The sequence below is a fragment of the Fukomys damarensis genome, unplaced genomic scaffold (assembly GCF_012274545.1).
Source record: "Fukomys damarensis isolate Sample0158 unplaced genomic scaffold, DMR_v1.0_HiC HiC_scaffold_23, whole genome shotgun sequence".
Lineage (NCBI taxonomy): Eukaryota > Metazoa > Chordata > Mammalia > Rodentia > Bathyergidae > Fukomys > Fukomys damarensis.
The window spans coordinates 7,704,613-7,715,504 of record NW_022900935.1 but is presented as its reverse complement, the minus strand read 5'-3'; the positions used below and the strand labels follow the sequence as shown (position 1 = coordinate 7,715,504).

The window sequence follows — 10,892 nt, the reverse complement described above, 5'->3', positions numbered from 1 at the left end:
GGAGGAAGAAGCAGAAGGAGAGAGAAAAACAAAGAAAGGAAGGTCCTTTTATCAGTTTGGGGGTGGGCTATTGCTTATTTATGAGGAGTGAGTTACTTTTAACCTATCACAGGCCAGATTGCTTTTATGGGCCCAGTCCTGCAGACACAGGTTTCAACTTTCCTGGACCACTGTGGCCTTGGGGGGGAGGGAAACCAGAGATAAGGGCATGAGGTCATTTTAGGGGCCAAGATGTACCAGGAGAATGCAGCCTGCGAGGCGGCGTCACAGCATCCTTTAACATGATCAATTCCCTAACAGAGAACATCATATGCAAAGGCTCAGAGAAAGGGGCTCGGTGTGCGCAGATGTGAGAAAGGTCAGACTGAGCAAAGCTGGGGAAGGGGAAGCTGAGAGGAAAAAGCGAAGTAGGGGTCCATGGCAGAGGGCTTCTGACTCCATACTGCAGGCTGCCGACTTTGCTCTGAGCACAGCAGGCACTGGCAGTAGTGTAGGTGGGAAACTGGAGGAGGTAAGAGATCACAATGACCTGGACTATGGAAAGCAAAACAGAAAGAAGTGGTGTGGAGCGGTCTGGGCAATGACGGTTGCAGAAGGGAGTCTGGAAGAGGGAGGAGTTGAGAGGACTTCCGGGGCGGCTGCTTGTGGTGCTGTCCACTCATCCGGTGGAGGTCTGGGTGGGTAGATAGTGGTGCTGAACCCTGAGATGAGGAAAAGGGGGCGGGTTGGATTTGGGGGTGGACAAAGTGGTGGGAATTCGGCCCTGGGCGTGGTAAATCGATGTCTGTTAGTTGGCTGGGGCAGTTAGCTATGTGGGTCTAGAGCACAGGAGACAGATCTGGGAGGGAGATACATTTTATGCGATTGCCATGTTTCGGGGCACCAGTTTCTTCCTAAGGGCGTGAGGCTCTCACCTCATAATGGAATCATCTGGAGATCGCCTCCGGCAAAGTCACACTTTAGCCTCGTACCTTGTATTCATTTCTCCTTTGTGTCCAGATGGCCACCTAAATTGCAAACTCCCCGAGGGCATGTCCCTCCTCTGGATCACACTTCTAAGTGGGGAGTCGTCCTCTGCCTGTCCCCAGTTCCCAGAGGGGCTTGCACACCTGCCCCAGGGAGCATCTGAGTCACTTCCTCCTGCATCTCTGCAGCCCAAGCCTCAGAACGCAGTCACCATTGCTGTGTCCTCCCGGGCCTTGTTCCGCATGGATGAAGAGCAGAGGATCTATACAGAGCAGGGCGTGGAGGAGTACGTCCGCTACCAGCTGGAGCATGAGAATGAGCCCTTCAGCCCCGGGCCAGCCTTCCCCTTTGTGAAGGTGAGGGGCAGCTCCAGCAGCAGCCTGCCATGTGCCTTTGTAGGGTGAGAAAAAAGCGTCCCATCTGAGTAGGAGAAGTCTCCTCTGGGCAATGCAACCCGCCCCAGGCCAGGCTTGGCTGGGGGCACAGCCCTTGTGGGAAGAAGAGGTCACCCCTTCTCTGGTATGATGCAGCTCTCCCAGGTAACCCACTCAACTCTATAGTGAGGTGCCCCTGAGCAGCGAGCCCCCGCATGAAGGCAGAATCCCCCCCCCACGTGGCAGAGTGGCATTAGGAGGTAGCACACGAGCCCTGAGCTCATCCCAGGCCTGTCCCCCTCACTGCACCCAGCTGCAGGTATCCATCCTGGGGGGTCAGAGCTAGAAGGTGCCCTCTCCTCTCCCTTCCAGGCCCTGGAGGCTGTAAACAGGCGGCTCCGGGAGCTCTACCCCGATAGTGAGGACATCTTCGACATTGTCCTCATGACCAACAACCACGCTCAGGTGGGAGTCCGTCTCATCAACAGTATCAACCACTACGGTGAGCGTGAGGGGTCAGTCCGAGGGAAGCCCCTCCCGTGTCCCCTGGGGGTGGGCACTGGTAAACTGACCCCTTAAAAAAACCAGATGAACAAAACTCTGATCTGAAGCGTTGCCAGTTTTCAGTGTATAAATAGGCCTACTGTGGCTGAACAAGATAACTGGCTCACAAAATCCCTGAGTGTTTAACCATCAGCTCTTACAAGCCAGCTGCAGCACACACTGCACAGGGCCCGCTCCCTGCGTGACTGAGCAGGGCACTCACTGCCTCTGCACCTCTTCCTCCCTTCCTACAATGGGCCCGATGGGGCCTCACGAGGCTGCTGGGAGTCAGAGGCACTTGTCAGAGTGAAAGGGCTTCTGTGTCTTGGTCCAGACTGGACACTGCAGGGACAGTCTCTCCGGAGCTGGCTTCAGCTGAAGAGAGTAATTGCTCTTTGGGTCCAGGTATCTCAGAACCACACAGGGCAGGAGGTAAAATTGGACCCACAGAGGACTGAATCGAAGCGCTGGAAACCTCTTTTGGGTTCTTCTCTCCTTTGAGACACATGGGCCTTTATTTGTGCTTCTTTAGTAAGTTCATTCCCCCCCCACCCTATTTCTCTCTCCCCAAATTGGATTTCTCTGCTTTCTGAATATGAAACTAAGACAAAGAAAAGCAGAGAAATCCAGTTTGGGGAGAGACAGACAGAAAAATAAACCTATCTTTATAAAAGTTTATAAAACCTTGTTTTAGGCATCCAAGAAGAGTTTAATTTACTTGACTTATTTATTTATTTTGGGTGCTAGGGATTGAACCCAGGATCTCAGGCATGCTAAGCATGTGCTCTACTACTTAGCTATGGCCCTACCCCGCCAGCTGCCATTTTTTAATACTAATTTTAACCTCCTGCGATGGGCGGTGATATTAAAAATACTTGACTGAAAAAAAAATACTTGACTGCCTGTGTAACAGGTGCTGAGCAGTAGGGACAGACATCACATACAGTGCCACTACAGGGTGCCTTTCTGTTGGGGTCTGTGAGGAGGTCAGGGTCCTGGGTAACTCCGTGAGCTGAGCTCAGAACAGCAGCAGCCATTTACCGAACAGCAAGTATTTCACAACTGTGCTGCCATGGGGACTGTGCTGCCCAGGCTGGGAGAGAATTTGATTGGTTCAGCTGGGTGAGGCAGGGTCTGCCCCTACCCAATCAGCTGTGGCCAGGAGGCAGAGTCCCAGTCATGGCCATAGGATCCATCTTTTGATGTGATTCCCTGATATGAGGGGGTTTCTGTGAGTCAGACGGTTGCTGCCAAAGATGTGATCATTCCCATCTCATTGGTGAAGTAAGAAAGGACTCAGAGGAGCAACACTGGCCTAAAATCACAGAGAATCGCTGTGCTGCCCCACCTCCATCCAAGATGGCATGTTAGGTACCGAGAGATCGATCATTTTAGGGCCCTAAGGTTGGCCTGGCCTCACCTGGATACTCTCTACCTCCTCCCTAGATCTGTTCATTGAGAGATTCTGCATGACAGGTGGGAATAGCCCGATTTGCTACCTCAAGGCCTATCACACCAACCTCTACTTGTCAGCTGATGCAGAAAAAGTGCGAGAAGCCATTGATGAGGGTAAGTCAAAATGAGAAGGGAGAACACGAAAAATCCAGCAGCAGGGTCCTGGAGGTAAGAGGCCTGGTCCTGCGTCTCTGAGCAGGTGCTTTGGGTTGCTGTGGAACTGGAAGGGGGATTGTGGAAAAATTCCTACGATCTGTCTTATAAACTCTGAAAACAATACTCACTCTTTCACCTTCCCACTTCCTGCCTCACTGGGTTAAGGATGCATTTACTCATCAACGTCATCCAGCTTTCTGTTTCCATGGGAACCCTTCCTTACAGCTCAGAAAGCTACCTCCTTCCGCAACTCCTCCAGGTCAGTAGGAATTCTGACTCCTGGGTGAACATAGGCAGCCTCTGACTCTCTCTTTAGGCTGATGGGAAGAGGGAACCGTTTCTGGCCCAGCTTGAGTGGTGGGCTCTGGGAAATGGCCCATATTTCCAGAAGCTGGGCTGGCCAGCATTGCGGTGAGGTTAGAAGACCAAGCTTCAAACACTGATAGAGCGAAGTTCCCTCCATACGCCTTTCCAAGGGGCAGTTTTGAGTGGTAGCCAGCGATGCTCATGGCCTGGTCCTGCCTGGCATCCTCGGGCTAGGTAAGTTTCTGTGAGGCTTGTACCTTTCTCTCCTCTCAAAACTTGGCTGAGACCCTACCTGGATTCTCTAAGAGCAGGGCAGAAGTGGCCTTCGGAGAGAGATGAAGGCAGGAAACCAGGAAACAGTCTAAGCCAGCTGCCAGAAACCCTGGTGTCCGGTGCAGCTGGAGCCTGGTCCCCAGCAAGTGTCCTTGCCCCTTGTGGAGCCCCAGCTGGAGAATGTGCGCACACAGTCAAGCGTAGCTGTGCGTAGCCTGCCGCATCACCTCATGGAACATGAGTGGGCAGACTGCCCTGAGTAGGGCGAAGCTGGGGGCCACAGTGGCTAGAAGGGGCTCACACAGAGCTGAAAGGCCCTGGATTTTACCTTGGTCCCGAGGTCAGTGACTTGCCAGAATCAGCAGTGAGGGGTGATTGTGGCCAAGCCAGAGTGGGGCTCCTTCCCAGCCCTCCTGTCATCCATATCAGGGGTTTATGAGGAACCCCAAGCAGGAGCGCCGTGGCCTAGGGGACCCTTCTTCTAGGACTGCTGTTGCCGGTTGCTCCTCACCAGCATGATCTGTTTTTTTTTGAGACAGGGTCTCACTATGTAGGTGAGACTGCCCTGGAACTCACTCTGTAGCCCAGGCTGGTCTTGGACTCACAGCGATTCTCCTGCCTTAGCCTCCCTGAGTGCTGGGATTACAGGGGTGTGCCACCATGCCTGGCAACATGATCGAACTAGGTAGTAAAGTCCTGACTCCTTCAAACTGGTTGGTGAGTAACCTTTAGCCCCCTGAATGTACTCCTTCCAGCAGGACTCCCCCACATGTCTCCACAAAGCATCAATTTAAGGAGTAACCCAGGCACAGGCAAGACCCTTGACAGCCTTGTCTCAAAACTCTGGCTTCTGTCCTTTTTTTTTTTTTTTAAAACAAGGTCTGACAATGTAATTCAGGCTGGCCTTGAACTTCCTACATGGCCCAAATTGGCCTTGAACTCATAGTGATCCTCCTGCCTCAGCCTTCTAAGAGCTGGGATCACAGGCACGTGCCACAATGCCCAGCGCCTGTCTATTCTTATGGCCAGTGTCCATGCAGCTGGTTTTTAAATAATTTTAACACTGGCCTTTGTCAGCCTTTCCCTGAGTCCTGGAGGAGCAGTTGGGAGAAGGACAGACTGAGACTGCCCTCCCTTGAACCCAGGCAGGGGGCTCGGTTGCCTGGCCTGAAGGCAGACAATGTTTGTCTCCCTCTGCCCAGGGATTGCAGCTGCCACCATCTTCAGCCCCAGCAAGGATGTGGTTGTGTCTCAGACTCAGCTGCGTGTGGCCTTCGATGGGGATGCTGTACTCTTCTCGGATGAGTCAGAGCGCATCGTCAAGGCCCATGGGTTGGACAGGTTCTTCGAGCATGAAAAGGCCCATGAGAACAAACCTTTGGCCCAGGTACTCCACATAGTCCTCGACACACCTCTTTCCCAAAACCAAACCCACCGTCAACCCAGATTCCTGCCAGATCCCCTTACCAAGCTTTAAGCCCTCATCCCTCTCACTGGACCCTGGCTGTCCTCCTTGGGCCCCTGTCCCCTTCACTGAAGTCCTCCCCACTATGAAACCTCCATTGCCTCTCCAAGCCCCTCTCTAGAGCTCTTTCCCCCTCCTGGCAGCTCCAGTCCCCTTTCTGAGGCCTCCATCCCTTCTCTGAAGCCTACCTGTTCCCCCTTAGACCCCCTCCTTTGTCTGAATCTTCTTTGTCTCTGAAGCCACTGTCCTGTCTCTGGAATCCTCACCCCCCTCTCTGGGATCCACCACCCTAAGAAGCTCTCATCCCTCCGGCAGTCCCTGAGTCCCTCCCTGGAGGACAGGAAGAGCTGGGTGGGCACTCGCACTGGGCAGAGGGAACCTGCCGGCTGTGGAGGCTGGAGCGACCCTTTGCTTGGACCACCTCTGGCCATGCCTTGGTCGGGGGCTCAGGGGTCCTCACTCACCCTCGTACTGTTCAGTGCCTCTCTGAGAGTGGAATGTGTCCTGGAGCTTGGTGGAGATTCTCTGGGGATGGCACTGTATGGTTTTCCAGCTCTCCTGGTAGCTCTAATTCAAGCTTTGCACAAAAGTCTAGGCAGGGGCATACAGTTTTCCTACTAAGTGATTGTAAGAGGCTGAAGAAATCACAACTGATCACCCAGAAAGAAATAGGTCTCCAAGACAAAAAAAAACCACCTTTCCTTATTTCCAGCTGCCCTCCTGAGATATACCGGGCCTTTTCTTCATGACTGTCTGGCTCTTTGCTCACATGTCCTTGTTGAGCTTCGTTTTCTGGGCACCACAGAGAAAAAAAAATGCACACCTTTCCTTGACCTTGGAGAGCTTGGGCCGGACACCTGAGCTGCCTGTGTGTCCGTGAGCTGGTTTGTATTCGGCAGCTACACATTGGCCCATCTGCCCACTTGTTTATGGCTGGAGTTCATTCTGACCTGAGGGTACATGGGCCTTAGTGACTAATTTTAATATCTTCCCTGCTGGTGGCCACAGAAGGCCACACTTAGAGAAGTGCAGTCAGACACTTGCAGATAGGGATACAGATGGCTGTGCATAGCAATGGTTGCCCTGCTGTGGTTATTCTAACACAGCCCCAGTCACAGTAAGATGTACAGTGGACTGCAGGGCTCTATAGTGCTACTGGTGCACATGGGAGCCCAAGCAAATGTAGCAGAACTGCCAAAGAAATTAGGGGTCATGAGGAGTTTTTTTTCCCCCCAAACAGCAGGACTCTGATGCTCTTGGGAGAGGGGCAAATGTTTGGGAGAGGAGCTCACTGTGTTCCCTTACTTTCTCACAGGGTCCCCTAAAGGGCTTCCTGGAGGCCCTGGGTAGGCTGCAGAAGAAGTTCTACTCCAAGGGCCTACGGCTGGAGTGCCCAATTCGCACCTACTTAGTGACAGCACGCAGTGCAGCCAGTTCTGGGGCCCGGGCCCTCAAGACCCTGCGCAGCTGGGGCCTGGAGACAGATGAGGCCTTGTTCCTAGCTGGAGCACCCAAGGGCCCCCTCCTTGAGAAGATCCGCCCACACATCTTCTTTGATGACCAGATGTTCCATGTGGCTGGGGCTCAGGAGATGGGCACTGTGGCTGCACATGTGCCTTATGGTGTGGCGCAGACACCCCGGCAAACTGTACCTGCAAAGTAGGCTTCAAGTGCACAGTAGCTGAGCTTTTGCTCCAGGATCCTTGTCTGGTGAACCTCCTAGTTCCCCACCATCCTGCCTGCCTGTATGCTGGCTCTCATCCCTCTGAGTGTGGTTCTCCAAGGCAATTCCACAGACTGGGCCAGGATTCTCACCGTCCCTCCTTTTGGCCAAACACTGTGCCGTGATGCTGGCCGGGACAGTAGAACAGTGCAGAGTAGCTGAACTGCACGGAGAGGTTGCTGGGACTGAGGGTGGAAGGGTCCAAGAAGTCGGGTTGCCTCAAAGAGAGCCTTAGACAGAAACCAGCTCAGTGTGTAGTACAAAGAACACTGCTGTGAGAGAGGGTGATTCTGATGTCTAAACTCTGCCTTCGCAAGAACAGCATGACTTTGGGTATCTCCTGGGCCACAGTTTCCCCATGTTTTAGGTAGTTTTTAAACCCTCCTTTAGCCAGCGAGGTTGGTTTTTATAAGATGGCCCTTTGAAGGAGGCATTCTGTGCAGGGCTGCTGTACGCCTGGCATATTACAGAAGGGCTCTCTTCTAGGGGAAAAGACAGCCCTTCTTCTGGCCTGACCCAGTCCCATGCTGGGTTACACACCCTCGTTAGCAAGATACGGGCTGGATTTCAGACCCACTTGCCCCTCGGCCCAATGGCCTTTGTCAAATGGGCAAACGCCTATCTGTAATTTTTCGCGTTTGCAAACCACTGGACAAGGCAACTTGTTTCCTGTGATATTCTGACCTGAACTGTGGTGATCCATGGCCAAGTGCGAGATTTGCTGAAAGGAGCCAAGATTTGGTCTTCATGCAAAGTCTCCTCTGGCCGGCAGGGGACACTGCAGACTCTTTCTGGGGAGAAGATTGTGTGGCTGTCAGTGAAAGGTTTCCTTTTGCCTCAGCTTTTAACCAAAGTTCAGTTGTTCTGCCAGCCAATCCCCACCTCAGCCCTCAATCCCCCAGTCATGGCATCCTGCTGCGCTCTTAGGCAGCTCTGCCTGTGGAGAAAGACAGGAGACTCTGTGGCCCCTGACATGCAGGAGAGAAGGCCCAGTGTGTGAACCGGCAGCTGTGCGGCCTGAGCAGAGGTAAGGCACTGCCTGAGTGACGTGGGAACTATCCAGAGGCCTGATGTGAAATCAGAGGAACTGAGGCACTGATGGCTCAGACAGGAAGTTGCTGAATGCACAGTAGCAGAATTCTCCCACTGTGGATAGTGAGTCAGAGCTGAGCGCTCTCCCTGAGGGTACCGGTGACTTCCACTCTTGCAGTAGTACCTTTTCCCCATTCGTGTCCTAATGGACCAGCCTTCCTTCCCCTGTGCTGAGCAGTCCTGGCTCCTGCAGAGGAAAGGTAGAACCATGATGACCGGCCCCTAGGACGACCGAGACGGGGCGAGAGGACCCCTGTGTATGTCCCTGCTGCCCGGCTCCTGCAAGCATCCTAGCTGTGAGTGAGTACTTTGTGAAGAAAGCCAAGGGTATCCTCTGAGGGACAGGAGCCTCGAGGCATGGGATGAAGGGTGACCTGGACAGCCCAGCCCTTGTCCTTCGGAGCACTCAGCCCAGAGATACTGCGCGACCTAAGAACAGCTGCGAGGAAATGATGGGGGCGGGGGCGGGGGCGGGAGACAGACTGAGAAACAGAGAGCGAGCTCAGCCTCAAGGTCATCCTCCTCTTGCCTGGACCACACAGAAGGCCTGTGTTCCGCCTGCTGCCAGGATCACAGTTGCCCCCTTGGAGGAGCCTCTAGAGCTTACAGAGACAGCGGCTGTAAGACACCTGCAAGGCCGGGCATGGCTCAAGCTCACAGAGTGGGCCTGTGCACTCTGAGGGCTGTCGCCTAATTAAGATGAACTCCAGCGACTGACTGTGGGACCTGTGAGGTTCAGCCCCAGGGCCTAGGAATAGACTCCGTAGAACCTTTCAGCTGGCTCAGGAAGCAGGAAGATAGGATGTTGGGAACAGAAAGATAAGGGGCAGTGAAGGCTGTGGATTTGAGTAGAGCCACCATTAATGGATGTAGACAGCCCTGGGCAACGGGGAGACACTAAAGGTCCAAATTCTATTACTGAAACCACAGATGAACATCTCGAGCCTGGAAAGCAGCTTTCAGAAACTGGCATAAAAGGCAGACGTCCCAGAGGCAGGGTTTGGAGGCAGCAAGACAGGCTTCCTGGTTCTGAGCAGGGCCCAGGGGCCCCAGGAAGTTACAAAGTCAGCTGAGCAGCAAAGCCCCAAGCCCCAAGCCCCAAGCCCAGTCTCAGCCTACATCATTGGGGAAGAGGGGCCACAGCTTCCAGAACACTGGTCCCAGGAAGTGCTTGCCATCAAAGTCCCAGACTCAGTGGAACTGCCAGATGAACAAAGCTCTGTTATTAAGCACAGAGTCTGCTCAGATCATCTCAAAACAGCCCTTGCCCTACCAGAGAGTCCAATCAGAGCAGTGGGAGTGGTAATGGAACTTGCTAGGCAAAAGCAAACAAACAAACACAGCAAGAAGTTCAATCCAAGATGGATTCAGCATGGTGATGGTAGTGTGCGTCCTTACTGCAAAAGCGATCACGGACACACTGAGAAACATCTCCACACCAGTTGGTAAATAGCCCTACCCTGAATGTCCCCTGTGACTTCTGCTGCCCTGGCCACTCCGCTGTGAATGTTCTGTCTTCCTGGGGCTGCACCAGCACCGTGGCCCGTGTCCACTCTATTTGGTGCCATCCCACTGCGCTGGTTTAGAGAGTTAAAGTAACTTGTCCAAAGCCACCCAGCTAGCAAGTGCTGGTGCTGGGACTCCAAGTTTGTGTCTGTCTGATGCTGCGACCAGGTTCTCGGTACTACCTGTGCTTGTTGGAAATGCTGGAATGCATTTCGGTGGCTACACTGGTTACAGCTTCCTAACTAAAAGCAACTTCAGTTAGAGCCAAACATTTGCAGACTCCCTGAAGACGCACTTCCAAACAGCCCCAAGTTCTGTGGAGCCCAGTTTGAAAACCCCTAATTTGCTCTAATGTGGGATTTGGTAAACTGGGAACCCTTACGCCAAACCTGATCTCCAGCATGTCTTTATTTTTGTTTTATTTTATTTGGGGGCCTGTCCTTTGTTTTTGAGACACCGTCTCTCTGTGTAGTGCAGGCTGGCCTTGACCCACTGTGTGGCCCAGGCTGCCCTCAAACTTGTGCTGATCCTCTTGCTTCAGCCTCCTGTGTGCTAGGATGGCAGGTGTGTGCCACTGCGCCAGGCTATTTGGCTTTGAGACAGAACCTCACTGTGTATTCCAGGAGGGCCCTGGACTCAGAGAACTTATGTCTGGCCTCCTGAGTGTTGGGGTTATGGGTGTGTGCTACTGTGCCCAGCTGTACTCCTTTTATTTGGTCTCCATTAGTTTACGTGTTTCTGAGCTGCAGTTCTTGAACTGCTTCAACAGAGATGAATGGTGGGGAGAGACTGCAAGGCCAAAACTATTTATCAACTGGTCCTTCACAGAAAAAATTTACTGGCCCCTGGGCTGGGGCAAAGATCCCTGGCCCATACCTCAGTGGAATAAATCAGGCCTCCCCGACCTAAGTTTTAGAGGACAGGCCTTAACTCCACTGCTGAGGGGCAGGGTTAGGAGGCTTTGTGACTGCCTGATCCTTGCTTAACATTTGAGGATTTCAGATTCTAAACTGTAGTCATCTGTAATCCCAGC

General features: G+C 53.1%; 1 protein-coding gene across 1 annotated transcript in view; it reads left to right on the top strand.

Annotated features, from left to right (window-relative positions):
* The window catches only part of Nt5c1a (5'-nucleotidase, cytosolic IA), a 22,405-nt gene extending 12,086 nt beyond the window's left edge, over positions 1-10,319 (top strand). Inside the window, exons 4-8 of the mRNA XM_019207704.2 lie at positions 1,155-1,322; positions 1,713-1,842; positions 3,330-3,452; positions 5,276-5,460; positions 6,854-10,319. Coding sequence (XP_019063249.1) covers positions 1,155-1,322; positions 1,713-1,842; positions 3,330-3,452; positions 5,276-5,460; positions 6,854-7,201 — 954 coding nt within the window. The 3' untranslated portion in view covers positions 7,202-10,319. The remainder of the gene's footprint in view (positions 1-1,154; positions 1,323-1,712; positions 1,843-3,329; positions 3,453-5,275; positions 5,461-6,853) is intronic.
* The last annotated feature ends 573 nt before the right edge of the window (positions 10,320-10,892 follow it).